We start from the raw sequence: 15,949 nt of genomic DNA, 5'->3' as shown, positions 1-15,949 counted from the left end.
TGAATTTCACTTTTGTCAAGCTGGTGTCAATTCCACATCATTGGATGTGATTTTCAGGATTTCCACAGGGTAGCTATAACATGTCTGTTCTAGGTGCAGCTCAATGGGAAACTGCTGGCGGTGATAACATTAACTGGCTAAGGGGTGCTTAGATGGAAACTATGCATATAAACCCCCATTGAAATGTTTAGAAAATGCAGATATATAGTTTGCTGCAAAAAAGCCTTTGTGCCTTATGTTAGTAGCAAACAGTTGATGGAGGCCAAAATGGGCACAAGCAGCCTGCAATGTAATGGCTAGTAAGACAGAAGGATGCCCAGGTGGCATATTGATGAAACCTTCTGCTTGCATGAACAGCAGATATGCATGGATTGAAGCACCATTATGGAGCCTTTCCTCGTGCTGGGGACTATATGGCTGAACCAGGTTAAAGGGCCTTAGGACCCATTTACGAGGCTGCCACTTCTCAGATTCTAGCAAAGCCATAAAGAACAGACATAGATGGATGGACAAAAGCAATGCTACTATAAATGTCATGATCATAAAGAGGCCACCATGCAAATGTGGTAGCTAAAGCCACAGGATCCAACCAGGCATTTGTAACACACCTCCACTGATTTCCTTCAATTCTCCCCACTCTTTCTGCTGTTCTGGTCTGTTTTTGCATTGGAACATCTTATATACCCTTCTTTGTCTAGTTTCAGTGCTGCTTCTAAGGACTGCAGTGTTTGGGCAATCCTTCTCAGAAACTAGTCTTCCAAAAGACAGAACAGGCTGTGCATTCAGCCAGCTATTGTAATAATAGATGACTCCCCCAGCGTTGCTTTCAACCAGCTATTGTAATAATAGATTACTCCCCCAGCTTTACATATTTTTTTTCAAAAGGCCATGCAATGAACTGTTTCTCTTGCAGTGCTAGGGATGCCTGCCAGTCATAGAAGGTTCACACAGATCTTCTCAGGGCCAGGCACAGGTTGCTAAACTCACATCATCTTGGACTCAAATTAGGATGGATTAGGCATGTTCCTACTGGTTGGTCTCACTGGCCTCTAGATGGCTTTGTCAGATAGAGGAAGAAGTAAGGTATTGTTATTTCTGCACGGATATAATTAAAGGCGTGCCCCAATTTGAGGTGAACTCCTGTTTCACTAGACCTGCATTGAAGACTTAGATCTTTGGAACCCACAGCAAAGAGGGGGATCATTTGTCCTCAAGATTCTAGCACTATGGCAATGTGATGAAACACAGATATTAGCTAACTGGTATTTGTCTGAGCAAATGAAGACCTGGGTCTTTGGCTCATCCTACAATAGATGTTGTATACTAACATCCAGGATCACCACTGCACAGACCAAGACAGACATTGTCACCTTCATCCTCATGCCTGTGTGGGTCTCTCCGTCAAATATTGTCCATTAACAAGCCCCTAAGCCACCTGAAATGAATAAGGAGGAGGCATGAGTAGCAGCTATGATTTTGCAATGGAAAATGATTAAATAGCACGGGACTAGGTGAGGATAGAAGAACAGATACACGATGCTAATAACCTAAGGGTCAAAGTATTTCTGCTTAGATTAATTACATCATTTAAAACGTTTCTATAGTGCCTGTTTTGGAAGTCTGCTCCAATTGTAAAACCTGCTGGGCTTCAGATATACCAAATGAATGGGTCTGGATCCCAAAGTGGTGTTGACAGTGACACTGTACAAAAGCTCATGGGAACCTTTGTACATTTTCCTTTCCAGTTTTCAAGGAGCAACATCCCTTACAGCAGAACAGACATTTATGCCCCATCACCTCACTGGTCTGATCAGATTTTGGTGACTGATCTGGAGTTTGTCACTTTCTTGTTCAAGTCAGGGTGAGCCCATCCATGAGGCCAACTGAACAAGTTGTCGCAGGCAGTGGATTGGTGGGGGGGGGCATCCAGCTCTGTCCACCTACTTACCTCCACTGCTGCTGCTCCTTCCTCCACTCCCAGGATTGATAGAGGAAGATGGGGACAGAGAGGAAGAGGAAATGTGGAGGGGAGGAGAATACTTAGCTAGTTCATTGGAGAGTAGTAGGAGCAGGGGCTGACACATCACTGGGCAAGAGGGCATCATTTGACATGTTGCCTCAGGAATCGGGCCAGCCCTTGTTTAAGTTCAGCCACAATAGCTTCAATGGCATGTATTAAGGTCATCCAAAGAGGCTCTATTCCAGCTCCAACTTATCACTGTAAAATCAAGGAGAGCAAACAGTGGAGCTTTTTCTGTGGCAGGTTTGATTTGATGGAATGTCCCACCAGAACATGGACCTCCAATGTTCAAATCTTCAGATTTTTGAAATTTTGTACAATGCATCTTTCTTAGATTCACCTTTAGAGATCTTTAGTTGCTTGCTATTGTGATTAGAAAACAGCAAATTATAAAAATAGTATTGGTGTCGTATTGTCTTCTGTTCTCATGTGTCTCTGTCATGTGTCTCATGTGTATTCTGTCAGACAGAATTAGTGTATGAATTTTCATACAGGAATTTTCTCGTATTTTTTAAAAAATTATATCATGCCTTTTCTTTGTTAAAAATGAACTCAAAGTGGCAAGTTAACATTTGGAAACAAACAAAGATTGGAGTCTGGGTTTTTTTCTCTCTCAAAGAAGGAACAATACTGGTTGATAGTTATGGCGCTTTGAGAGGCTAGGTGAAATAAGAAAGACAGAGCTAGACAGGGACAGTTTGATATCTGTGCAGGGCAATGAAATCCACCTGGCCACTGAAGTTTCAAGCAGGACACCTGCTTTCCAGGCCTTCAGTAGAGACTGGTCATATAGCAGTAGTCTTTTTTCCCATAACCATGAGGGCTAGGCACTTGCTTTTTGTTTAGCAAAATAAAAGCTGAGATTTTCAGGATTGGAATGGAGCTGCCAGATTTCATATCAAAAGATATATTCTGTAATCAACAGCATACCTGCAAGATTCAGTTGCTGGATCTCCTGGGCATAGCCAACAACAACCAAATGGAAACTGCCCCATTATAGTGATCAAAGAAGATCTCAAGTACTCTGTTCCTTCATAGATTCTTCATGTTGTTTGGCCCTCGGATTACACAATAGGCGAGAGTTCTGGGGGAATATTTCCAGCATAAGACTCTCTGCTTAGCAGAAAGCTGCCCCCTCATAGTCAATGGTTCAGAGGGAAGAAAGGCACAAGTGGGAAATGTTGCGTTGTTATTTTTGGCTCCTGCTACCACCTAAAGGGGATTGTTCCATCCTTTGGACAATTCTGGCAGAGCTAAATGCCAGGCAGGGCCGAGAAATAGGAGATGTTTAATGATGACCTAAGGAGATCCTTTGTACCTAACCAAAATTCTTTGCATCACAATCTGAAAGGGGTTCCTCTCTATAAAATATGCTTCTTTCCATACCAAGAACACTTACTGCTTCCAAATAAAATCTCAACTCTTACTTTCCTCTTTAGAAGTTGGCCTCCAGTCAGCCACACCATGGGAGAAGTCCCAAAGCCTGTCCATCTTTCCCGCACTAGTACAGTAATTCTAAACACACTCACTTGGCAACAAAATCCTCCTGATGATTTCACTGGAACTTGCTTCTGCATAAGTGTGCTTAAGATGCAAGTCCAAGTCCACTTCTCCTGCTTCCACATTGAGAACTGAGCCCATGACACAAACCACCTGTCACAGTGGAAGAGACACCAATCTCTTCCGGAACTGTGACACTCAAAAAGTATGGCTCTCTGTTACCACCGTAGGGCTAACATCCTTACACTGATCTCATTTTTATTTCCCCCTGGAGTCATTCCTTCTGACCCCTCCCCACCCCACACACACCACTTTCAGAATTCCTGTCAACATTTCCCACAATCAGGATGCACAGTTGAATCTTGGAACATGTGACAACGGAAACTCTACTCTGCTGTGCAAAATACAAAATTCAAATCTTAAAAGGACGTTTGACAAAAGTTGGGGGCCATCATGTCCCTGGGTTTTCCCCCATCTGAACACATCATAAAAGATATTCCACATGCTTCAAAGAGAGGCCTGAATTCAAATCAAGGGAAGGGATAATAATAGTGGTTATAACTCAGAGATCAGCAGGACGAGGATGGGTCATTCATAGGTTACTTTCATGGCTTTCTTCTGTCTCTATGGTCACAGGAGGGAGTCCTCCATTGTCATTCAGCCGTTTAGCTCTGTAAGTCTCATAGTGGATGTTGTGTGTTACTTCTTTGAGATCTTGAAGGTGGGTCCTGAAGAGCAGGAGAAAAGGAGAGGGAGGGTAGGGTAGAGCACAGGCATAGGAGTACTAATGTAACTCTTTAGGCTTAAATAAATAAATAAATAGGGGTAACAAACCAACAAGATCCTCCCTCTATATTAGCCTATCCTTTCATATACCATTGATTTTATCCCGTTCACTGAAAATTATTTATTTGGAGATTGTGTGCTCCTCCTACTTGAAAGCAATGGGGTGGCCGACCGGGAGTGGGGCAGGATCAGCAGTGCCATCATGCATCACATCCTACCCCCTTCCCAGACCTGATCCATTGACAGGGGTCAACACAGACTTGTGCCATCTATAAGCTCATGCTGGTCTGAGTAGACCCATTGCACAGGCTGGGCCTTACCCTGGGGCAAAAGGACAAAAATCTCCTTACCTTGAGGAGGTTTTCCACCTGCTAAATTTCCCCACAGGAAGCAGCACAAGCCAGTGCCACTGCATTGGTGCAGGGGAATTTGCACTGCATTGGGCTGTAAGGCTGTGCAAAACCTGCCATCTTATTTTTTATCCTTTTGCTAATAAACTCTAGCATGGAATTTGCCTGTTTCACCAGCATGACTCAGAGCTAATGTTTTCATTGAGTGACCCACCATGACCCCAAGATCTTCTTTCTGGTTATTCAAACACCAGTTACTTCAGGCCCTTTCTTTCTTTCTGCATCAGTGTGCATCTTTTTGATAAGTGCTTAAATGGAACCTCATTTGCCATTTTCTTGGCCTCATGACCTGCTTTAACTGACTCTAAAAAAGGCATTCTTGTTTCACTGAAGCTATAGCATGATAAGCTATAGCAAAGACTCATAGATATTACCCATTTTAGACCTTACCAACAAGTTACTGTATTTTCAGTTCAACAGGCTGACCCGGTAAAACAACCTTTACCAGTCAAGGAACTCACCTAATGACAAAGTCTCGGAGTAGGGCAAATTCACAGTGATTGAGATTTTCCACTGCAAATAGAGGAAAATACATTCAGCACGCCTTAAACAAGTAGTAAAACAGAATGTTTCTATCAAGGCCAATGTTTGCCTGAAGGGGCACTGTGGGCTGCAAGCTGTTTGTTTCAGAACTCCCATATTATTTGATATTATCTGAGCCCTCCAAGCTTAGTAGAGACTGTGTGAAACTTTTTCACCTGATTTCCATTATGTGTTTCCAATACTCCATATTTTCTTGTTGTAGGCTCTGTCACCTCTGGGCTAAACATCCTAAACATCCTGGGTTAAGACATCCTAAAATTCCTAGCAAAACATCTTGCCAACATTTCCTTGGAAACCTTCCAAGAAGTGGATTCCAGTTCCCCTTGGCATTGTGATGCATGACCAAACTACTGTTATATTGGATGTCTCTCCCCCACCCTGTTAATTTAATCTCTCCTACATTTTAAACCTTTTTTCTTATCCTGCATGTGTAGCATAGATTGTCCTCCTCCTTTCTGACATCCTTTGGAATATTTTAAAACTGTCATCACATTCCCTATCAATTGTATTGCCTAAAACTCTAAAAACAGACTAGTTTCTTTAACTAGTTTTGTATCTCGCTTATCTTCTTGGGGTTTTTTTTTTTCCTTTTCTTATAATCAACTGGATCTTCTCTCTCTTTTCTGGTTTGTGGTCTCTGGAACTGAACACAATACTCTGGAGGAGTCCTTGCCAATGCTGAATAGGCAAGCACTATCGCGTGACGAGTTTGAACTCAACTCATTTCCTGATAAGCAATATAAAATGGCATGTTGTTTTTTGCCATAGCATCACTTCCTGGTTTTGTTTACCATGATGATCTCCAAATTCTCAGAAGTGATGCAATCTTGCCATTTATTATCTTTCTGCACACACATTTGATTCTTCCTTATGTGTTGCTTTTGGTTTGTTTCCCTATAGAATTTCATTCTGTTGCTATCAGTGCTCCAGTTCCCAGAAATGATTTTAAATGTTTAGCCTAGCCTCAAAAGTAGCTGCATTCCATTTCCATTTTGTTCCACTGGCAACTCTGACAGGTTTGTCCCCACTGCGCATATACCCAAATAATGAATGGCTAATAGACTCCATTAAAGGAGGGAGAAGAGAAGTTAGACAGTTCCAGGGAGGGCAATGATGAAAAGGCAGGACATCTTCTCCAGGAACACTAGTGCATGTAAGAAAAGCCCTGCTGGATCAGGCCAAAGGCCCATCTAGTGCAGCATCCTGTAGATCCTTCAGTGGCCCAACACCAGCCTCTGAAGACCACAACCTCAAGATGAAGGCATACCTGTCTCCTACCACTGCACCCCCCCCCCAACTGGTCTTCAGAGACATGCTGCTGCTTAACCTGAATGTAGTGCATTACCATCATGGCTAGTTGCTAGCAATAGACCTATTGTCCATGAATTTGTCGAATCCCCTTTTAAAGCCACCCAAGCTGACATGAACATCACCATATTGTCTGGCAATGAATTCCAAAGACTAATTATGTGCTGTGTGAAAAACCTCTTTTTGTCTATCCTAAATCCAGTGGTGTCGCTAGGGAGGTGTGGGGGGTGCGGGCCACACAGGGTGATGCACCCTGGGGGTGATGTGCTAACATCATGGCATTAGGGGCTACCCCATCATGCCATATACCATCGGATGTGGAATTCCCAGCAGAGTGCAGTGCAAAACACAGAATTGAAATAGCTCTTTTCGTTCAAAAGTTATGGCCAAAAAACCGGAAAGAAAAAATGCATGGAGCCCTATGGAAAGTGAAAGTGAGCCATATTGCGTGTTTACTCGTGAGTAGACGTACTTTCCATAGTCCATTGGAAAGGGTCCTGATCCAATGAATGCAGCCCCCAAAAACACCTGAGAAGGAGGTTCCTGCCTCCCAGCTGCCCTATTGAGCCCTATGGAAAGCAAAACAGCCTCACTGTTGCGTTTACTTGCGAGTAAGCAGACGAGCCTTGGCTGGTGGTCAGGCCAGGCAAAGGGGAATGTGAGGACACCAGAATTGTCCAGATTCAATGGAGCTGCTCCAGATGGCAGCCCCCCCCCTAAAAAGGACCAAAAAGAGACTTCAACTGGTAAAAGGAAGTTTTCTATTTTGTACTTGCAAAGTCTGGAGGGACTTTATCTTGATCTACTTGAAATAGAAGCACTTTAAACTGGGCACTAGGGAGGGCTGAAGATCTCACTGATTCTTTTTTGGGGGGTGTTATTGCAGACAGACTACAGAGTAAGCCCCATTGACCACTGTGGGACTTACTTCAGAGTAGACATGCATAGGCTTGGGCTCACAGGCTGCAATTCTACCCACACTTTCCTGAGAGTAAGCCCCATTGACCACTATGGGACTTACTTCAGAGTAGATATGCACAGGACTGGGTTTACAAGCTGCAATCCTAACCACACTTTCCTGAGAGTAAGCCCCATTGACCACAATAGGACTTACTTCAGAGTAGATTCACTTGGTGGAACAGGACTGGCTCCCCCTTATTTAATTATTTCTTTTATTTTAATTTAATTATTTATAATTATTTATTTTAATTGCTTGATGATGTCACTTCTGGCCATGACATCACCTCCAATGGGTCCTGGAGAGATTGTCATTCTAAAAAGTGGGTCCCAGTGCTAAAAGTTTGAGAACTGCTGCAATAAGGTGTTAGTAAGTTGATATGGGTGTGGGTGTGTGTGACTCTACAGGTTTTCAAAATCACTAAAATCAGAATTTGGAGGAATAATCCCATCATGTAAAAAAAATCAATCAATGTGTAATTTCATGCAGAATGCAATGAAACAAACCACATTGAAATATCTGTATTCTCACAAAAGGTACAACCCAAAAACCAGTGGGGTGGGCGATGGTACATCACCACACCCACCACCTGGGGCATTGCCCCGCCCACTGCATGGGGTGACGCGCAGGCCTCCTGCACCGGGTGATGCAAATCCTAGTGATGCCACTGCTTAAATCTCCCACAAATCAGTTCCATTGGCTGATTCCTGGTTCTAGTATTGTGGGTGTGTGTGAGAGTTCTCTCTCCCCCCCCCCCCACATCATGCATAATTTTATGCCTCAAATGGTAGCAGTACCATTCTGATGCTGGGGCCATTGATTTCACCTTTCGATACCCACCACTTACAGACTACTAACAATGCAACTATCAAAAACCTATAGGATTATCCTTTGTTTACCTTCAATGACGCCCCAGGGTGTCTTCCGGCCCAGCACTCTCTTTCCATTCACCTGATATTCCTTGTCACTACCCACTACTGCAAATGGCATACTTTCCTGCTGAGAAGAGACAACAAGAGAGGCTACATCTCTCATGGGTAATAGTTGTGTGTGTTTTCCCCCATCTTGTTTCAAACTTCTCTCTGTCCCTGTCACCACCCTTACTTCTAGCACATGTTCTTTTCTAGAAAAGGACATTCACACACTCCCCTTGTAGTCAAAATTTACCCCTATTCTCAGAGCTCCAGGTCATCAGATTGAAGATTTCCTTAGTATTTTTCTAATTCAGTATTGACACATTTCTGTGGTTCCTGTGCAAAATGTAGCAACCTAAAGGACCTTTTTCCTGCTATAGTTGTATTTATTTATTTGTCAGGATACTGGCCCTTCCCATGTTGGCTCTCTTGCGTCTCTTTTAGATTGTGAGTCTTTGGGACAGGAACCTGCCACATACATAGATGATGCCATACTAATTTAATCATAAAAACAAAGATTCACAAGTTTCTTGTATGTTAGGCCTGAGCAACAAGTTGAAGTATTAGAGCTATTTTGCAAAAGTTGGCTATACTTAACTTGGATAGGTTGGTTACATTGCTCATTTAATGTAGGCCCATGTCACATTTCATAATGTGCAGAATGTGGCAGCCCATGTTGTCATGGGAGTTGGCATTTTGACTCTGTTGGATGTCTGCTCCAGAAGCTACACTGGCAGCTGTTTTGTTTCTGGGCACAATTTATGGTGTTAATTTTGACCTTTAAAGCCCTTTATAGTTTGGGACCAGGATACTGGAGGGACTACCTTCTTCCATATATATTGGCTTGCCCCTTGAGGTAATCTGAGGGGGCTATCCTGTGCATGCCACCTGGGTACAATTCAAGTGGAACACCTAATAGCCACCCTGACAGCTTAATAAGTAGAAAGACAGGGTACAAATATTTAAAATAAATTACAAACCTTTGAATAGAGGGAAATTTCTTCCCGCTAAAACATTGTGGACAGAAATTCCACATAACTCTGAACTCAGCCACCAAAAGATGTGATCTAATTTTCACTTAAGGAACTATCAAAAACAAATGTGTAGGGGTTCAACAGAATCTATGGTTTAGTCCTCCTTAATCACCATAGGTTTTAGGAAATTTAAACAGCAATTCTGTACCCACTTTCCTGGGAATAAGCCCCATTGAATATAGTGGGACTTACTTCTGAGTAAACATGCACTGCTGGCTGCTTCCACCTCATACCCAGCATTAAGCATGGTGACAAAGACAATCAACTCACTGTAACATTTTCAAAACAAGACTCATTGTCCCTTAATGACTATCCAATTTATTTCAGCATAAGTTTTCATGTGCCACAATCTGCTTTGTTGGATGCATTAAGTATTAGTGATCCCAGTTTCTACAGTAGCAAACTCTACTCAACAGGCAGTTACAATCATGAGCAACCTACCCTAATTTTGTCATTTTCTGTCTTATCTTCAAGGTCCTCATCAAACTCTTTCTGGGGGTAAAACTCAATTCCGTTGATTTCCAGTTCTTTGCGAACCTGGAAGGAAAACATTTCAGAAGGAAAAGCAATGTAAGTGAATAGCTTTCCAGGCAAATGACTGACAGGTGTGCCCACTTGTGTGCTTTACTACTGCATGTTTCTCGGGTAAGGAGATACTTACTCTCTGTTTGAACTCAGTCTTCTCCTCCAGAGTCATGGTATCTGCTTTTGCAATGACTGGGATGATGTTGACTACTTTGCTCAAGTGTTTCATAAATTCCATATCCAAGGGTCGCAAGCTGCAGCCAAGAGGGAAGATTATTAGAAACCATGACTGCCTTTACTGGGTTAATGCAAGAAAGATAAGGCTATAAGATATAGCTTTAATAGCTTCCTATGTCTAACCTCCACAAAATTCACCCACTTTACTCAGTTTCTAGATAATATATTTTTGGAGCTTAATTTCCTCTGGTCATGACCTTAAACAACATTTGGGGACACACACACAGACACACACGCCACCTGATTGGAAGAGAAAATGGGGATACTGTAAGGGTCTGCAGCCCTAAGGAAAAACTGGCAAAAAGTCAGGCAGACAATAATAAATAATCTTTACTTTACAGTGTTTGCTTTGTGAGATGAACTCTTGTTGGAAAACTTCTTGCCAGTGATGAAAATGGACAGGAATAGGCAGACACTGTAGTGAGTACTAACCAAATGTTATGGATGAAATGCTTTTCTGACACTCCTTATGCATCACTAGTCTTAGAGATTTAATATTAGAGGATTCTTGGCAAGGTATGCGATTTACTTCCATCACTGCCTACCCACTCACTCAATCCAGCCCAAAAGTGGAAGGGTGCCATGGTTCCCAAGTGGACAGTGCCACTTTTACCAACCAACCCTTTTACCCCCTCAGTCTGCTGTGAGGCTTATTGGCAGTCTTGTGTGCACTCTGCATGAGTGCCAAATGGCTTCTTAGGGATCATGCATGCTGAGTTAGCACATCAAAGGGCACACCTTGCATTATACAGACATACACTACAAGTGGTGAAAGATACGTACGAGTGGCCCGTAGGAGAGATAAAGTAGAGGCAACAGTGGACTCTTGTGTCTGGGATTCGTTTCTTTCTTGCAATGTTCACTTCCTCTTTCAGAAATTTCTCGTATTGCTCATTGATGTATTTTTCAATAGGCTCCCAGCTAAGGCGGCCGTGGGGGGGGGGGTGAAGAAGAGAAAACAGAGTTTGATAGACATACTTTCATCTCACATTCAACCACAGACCAATCTGTGTCTAGTATCTTGTTTCATAGGAAAATGAATGAGGAAAGCAGGAATATTTCCAAGACTAAAACCACTTTAATTTGTTTCTGCTACAGTTTTAATATCCTGAAAGAGGAAATATTTTGAGGAGGAAAGAAGTGGTGAAGTGGGGAATCTTTTAAACAGGGCTTGATATATAACTAGGCTTTGGTATACTTTGCATTATTCAGTTAGAACAGGGGTTCTCAAACTTTGCCCCACCATGACCCACCTCTTCTGTGGCAGAGGGCACTGCAACTCCCCTCCTTTTCTGGCACTGGGCCTTCACAGGCCTCTGGAAGCAACTGAAAGTCACTTTCATAAACCTGGAAGTAAACCAGAAGTGACTTTCTGGTTGCTTCTGGAGGTCTGCAGAAGACTTCTGAGGCCTTCTGAGGCCCGGTGCAGCCTCCAGTTGTGTCTGAAGAGCTTTGGAGACAACTGAACACAAGGGCTGGTGGAAGGGTCCAGTCCCAGACCCACTGGGCATTGGATCATGACTACTAAATGGGACATGTCCAGCAGTTTGAGAAACCTTGAATTATATTGTTCAAATAGGTGTTTACTAGTTTGCCCGATTAGTTTTTGCCCAACCCCCTTCTAGCCTGGGAGATCTGACACAGGTCTCCTCAAATCTGCACCTGCTCAATAGTGGACGCAGATCCAAGGACACCCATAGGGGCTGCCTGGAGACTTGAATGTCACAATAGCATCAGACACATAGTACGGAATAGCTAGACGTTTATAAATTAATACACCACCATCTGTGTAATTGGCACATGGCATAGAATAAAAAGATAAGACTCTGCCCAAAGAGACTTACAACTGACACTTGCAGGGCGCATACCTGCCTCCACAATCTTTTTCCAAAAGTGGTGCTTGGTTCAGAGCCAGATTCTGTATTCTTCTAGTTATGGCAGTCTCCCAGGAGAAAAATCAGGTGGAGCTGAGAATCAGAAAGAGAACAGAACACTCACCAATTTTCATTGTTGATCTGGTCACCAAATCCAGGGGTGTCAATAACTGTCAGCTTCATTTTGACTCCTCCTTCTTCAATAACTGGGGGAGATAAATATTTCTGTTACCTTCCTTCAAAATGTATGCTTTTGCAGTCAGGATGGCACAAAGCCATTCACATCACTAAAGCCCCAATCCTGTTACCAGTGCCAATGCCTCAATGTCTGAAAGCTGCACGCTGCATCCAGTGGTGGTGGTGGGCAACCCAAGGGCAGGCAGTAAGTACAATTTTTATTTTTTTAGTATTATATTTACTTACCTCCACATAAGCCCTGGGGTCACCTATGGGTCTCCTTGGACATATGCCACCTCTTTGATGGCATATGTCTGAGAACAGAAAATAGGCAGGGAGGTTTTAGAAAGAGGGGATAAGATCCCATGTGTGCCCATTGCCATTGGATTCACCTCCTCCCTTCTCCTCTCCACCCCAATTTCTCCTCTATCCAGTTACATCCTCATTCCTCCCACAGCCTGCCCCCACCACTGATTTACTCGTGCCAGAGGTTCCAGGCAGGTCACTCCCATATATGCAGTTGTATTTTGCAACACCGTAGGTCAGGCTGCACTGCCAGAAAAGTAGTTCCAGCAGTGCAGTCTGGTCATAGGATTGGGCTGTGGGGCTGCAATTCTATGTTCATGTTCCTGAGAGTAAGCATCACGGAACACAGTGGGACTTGCTCCTGAGCAGAATTGCATAGGATTGCGCTGTGAGTGGGAAAGGTAGAGGGCCCCTCTCAAACTCAGCCCTGAACAAGAGCTCTCCTCTTCTCACTGTCATATTTTGTCACAGATCCCTCTTGTCTTTATTATATTTGAAGGCCAAGAAGGAGATGCGAGAGACAAAGGCTGCAATCCTATACACCTTGACCTGGTAGTAAGTCACACTGAATTCAGTGAGATTTCTTCTAAGTAGACATCCATAGGATTGCATTGAAAATCTGATGACCACTGTTTTGGCTCTTACCGTGTCCAATAGCCTTAATTTCCACTGTCTTCGGGATCTTCTCCTCACGGTTCCAGCCAGAAGATTTGCGGCTCACTTGGGATTTGAACAGTGTGTTCACAAGCGTTGATTTTCCAAGTCCACTTTGACCTGGAAGAAGTGCACAGAATTTGCCACAGCCCTTTTGTGTCAGTCAGCAGAACCAAGTACTGTATACCCTGACTGCTAGAAAGAGATTCTGGGTTAAAAGTATGAGCTTTTACATAGCTGTAAAACAGCTGTACAGCTGTAAAGCTGTAAGAACAGGAAGAGCGCTCCTATAGGCTCCTGGTTTGGTGTTACCAGCAGACAACCAGGGGCGCATCCAGCATCCAGTGAAATGCAAGTAGGCTTTTCCCTGCAGTGAATGTGGCAAGGGAGCTATGCTGTCAGCTGTCCCTCAGTCTCTCTTCATAGCAAGGAGTCTTTTCCAGTGGATGTTTCTGGTATCTGCGTCTCTTTTTAAACTGGGAGCCCTTTGGGGGGTAGGGAACCATTTATTGATTTATTTTACCATTAAAAAAATGCACTTTGTGTGCTACTTTTTGTTGAAAAGCAGTGCATCAATATTCTTAATAATAATGAACAAATCAATGTGGGCAGAGGCATGATGCATGCTTGAAATACAGACTCATTCTCAGCCAAGACCCTTGTTACATTTCATTTCACTTTTGCCCCCTTATTCATAAATAATCTTTGCACATTTTGTATTTATATCCACTTCCTCTTCTTAGGATAGCATGACTAGAACATTTGCTTTCATAAACAAACAAATACTGTACCACATTACACAGATGCATGTGGGTGCCTATACCCGCCCAAATACCTTTGATGTAATGTGCTGGAATAAGTGAAGACCTTGAGATGATTGAGGTTTCCAGGGCTGTGAATCAGAAAATACCCATTTTTTTAGCTTCTGCCAGATGATGAGTTTAGCAAAGTGTCTTGCTGGATCTACCACAATCACAGTGAAGTATAACAGCCCAGAGACAGATTTCTAACAGTGAGAGCAAGGCCTTTGCATCACAAGGTGCTGGCATAGAAATGTTGGCATGGGAGTGGTCCTAGTCTTCTTGCTCTTGGCATTCTGGTGCCTTATGCTGTGTGGAGTCCACACATTAAAGTAGTAGGTATCAAACCCTGATTATAAATCAAAGTATCCCTTGGCTCTCATCCTTCCTACCTACAACCATGACGTTGAAGTCAAATCCAGTTTTCATGGTTTTCTTGCGCATTTGCTCAATGATGGTGTCGATCCCAATGTAGCCCAGCAGGTTCGAATTACTGCCAACTGGCTTCATGGGCACAACTGGCTTTGGCCGGGGCTCTGGCACCAGCTCAGACATGGCTGTTTCGGTCTTGGTATCTGTTGGCCCTGAAAGAATGGAAGGAAAACAAACACTTTATATTCCTACAAATAGCTGAACAACAGGTCTGAGAGTAACTGGGGTAACGGATTCTTTTTATGTGGTATAGAAAGAAAAAGAGCAGAATCCACTGGGACCCTCCTTCCTAATGGCTCATATCTCCTCTCCATCCATTTGTCCTTCTGTAAGTGTGAATGGTAAAAAAGGAACAAAAAGCCAGTACACACATATACACCTCAGCAATTTTCTACATATGATTATGGGGGTACGTAACTACATGGTGAGTCAAGGAGTACTGAGATACAACCATATCAATTCCTGAAACTCCTTTGACAACAGCAACTTGTACAATGGACACAGCACTACCTTTGCATAATTTTTACACCTGAATCAGAAAGTCAACTAGGACACCCCCTCCTTCCCACTACCTGCACCAACTTACTGGTGCCAGAGGTATCCCTGGTCCGCTGGTACATAAACCTGGCTGCTTACAGCTGCAGCCATGCTATGCCAAATGACTTGTTGCTTTTTGCAACAGCTCTAAAGGGTCTCACACCACCAAAATGAGCTTTCCGGATATGAAGACCCACTTAGGATTGGGCTGACAATACAGTACAATGCAAGGCTTTACATCCCTGACCCCCTGCTCAGGAAGATGAGGCCCAAATCAATGCATGCTCTGGATCAGAACCTTGACAGTGCTTCAGGAACCAGAGGGGAAAAGGTTTAGGTATAAATCTGTGGAGTTAGTCTCTGATAGTTGCTGATGTTATACCTCAACTGAACTGCTCTGAGTTCCAGAATTTCCTAGCTGGACAGCTCCTTTGCAACCTTGTTTCCTGATGTGCTGGACAGCTCCCTGGCCTTATCACTAGGTGGGAACCTGACTCACACAGCAGTGGTAGCTCAGTGCGAACCCCCACAGGGCCATGTTCTAACTTGTGGAACTTACAGAGGAGGGGTCCCTTGAATTATAGAAACAGGAATGTATAAAGTACAAAGGGATGCCATCACATCTGTCTACACTTATTTGGTTTTTAGTACACAACATCTCCCACCACATGGAGTAGGTAACACCATAAAATCTTAAAAATACGTAAGCACAGACCTTGTAAACCATAAGCTACAAAATGATCACTGAAATGGAAAGGTCTCCTTTGATCCACAGGCAGCGAATATTCAGCTGTACTACTTGAAAGGTTGACACATCTGTACAAAACTACGCAATACAAGTGCTATTTTTCTTGTGGATCCAAGTGAAAAGCACTACCCAGTTCTTAGTTCTATGTCATTTTGTGTATCCAGTATCTCTTTCTGCCAGGGGAGT

The 15,949-nt window shown here is 43.2% G+C and overlaps 1 protein-coding gene across 1 annotated transcript; it reads right to left on the bottom strand.

Moving 5' to 3' along the window:
• Positions 1-4,112: 4,112 nt before the first annotated feature.
• SEPTIN3 (septin 3) lies at positions 4,113-14,601 on the bottom strand. Its single transcript, XM_066634474.1, has 9 exons — positions 14,439-14,601; positions 13,238-13,366; positions 12,234-12,315; positions 11,019-11,156; positions 10,135-10,252; positions 9,915-10,010; positions 8,425-8,524; positions 5,178-5,229; positions 4,113-4,248 (listed from the first exon to the last, which is right to left on the bottom strand). The coding sequence occupies exons 1-9, from the start codon at positions 14,599-14,601 to the stop codon at positions 4,113-4,115; spliced, it is 1,014 nt and encodes a 337-aa protein (XP_066490571.1).
• Positions 14,602-15,949: the final 1,348 nt, after the last annotated feature.

This window comes from Tiliqua scincoides, chromosome 7 (genome assembly GCF_035046505.1).
Source record: "Tiliqua scincoides isolate rTilSci1 chromosome 7, rTilSci1.hap2, whole genome shotgun sequence".
Taxonomy (NCBI): domain Eukaryota; kingdom Metazoa; phylum Chordata; class Lepidosauria; order Squamata; family Scincidae; genus Tiliqua; species Tiliqua scincoides.
This window is presented reverse-complemented; position numbering and strand designations above follow the sequence as displayed.

Excerpts from the sequence above, each read along its gene's own strand:
- SEPTIN3 (XM_066634474.1), bottom strand. The coding sequence starts at position 14,601 with ATGTCTGAGCTGGTGCCAGAGCCCCGGCCAAAGCCAGTTGTGCCCATG. Across the intron at positions 12,316-13,237 it reads AATTAAGGCTATTGGACACG|TTATTGAAGAAGGAGGAGTC; the intron begins GTAAGAGCCAAA and ends TATCTCCCCCAG. Across the intron at positions 8,525-9,914 it reads CAGAAAATGACAAAATTAGG|CAGGAAAGTATGCCATTTGC; the intron begins GTAGGTTGCTCA and ends GTCTCTTCTCAG.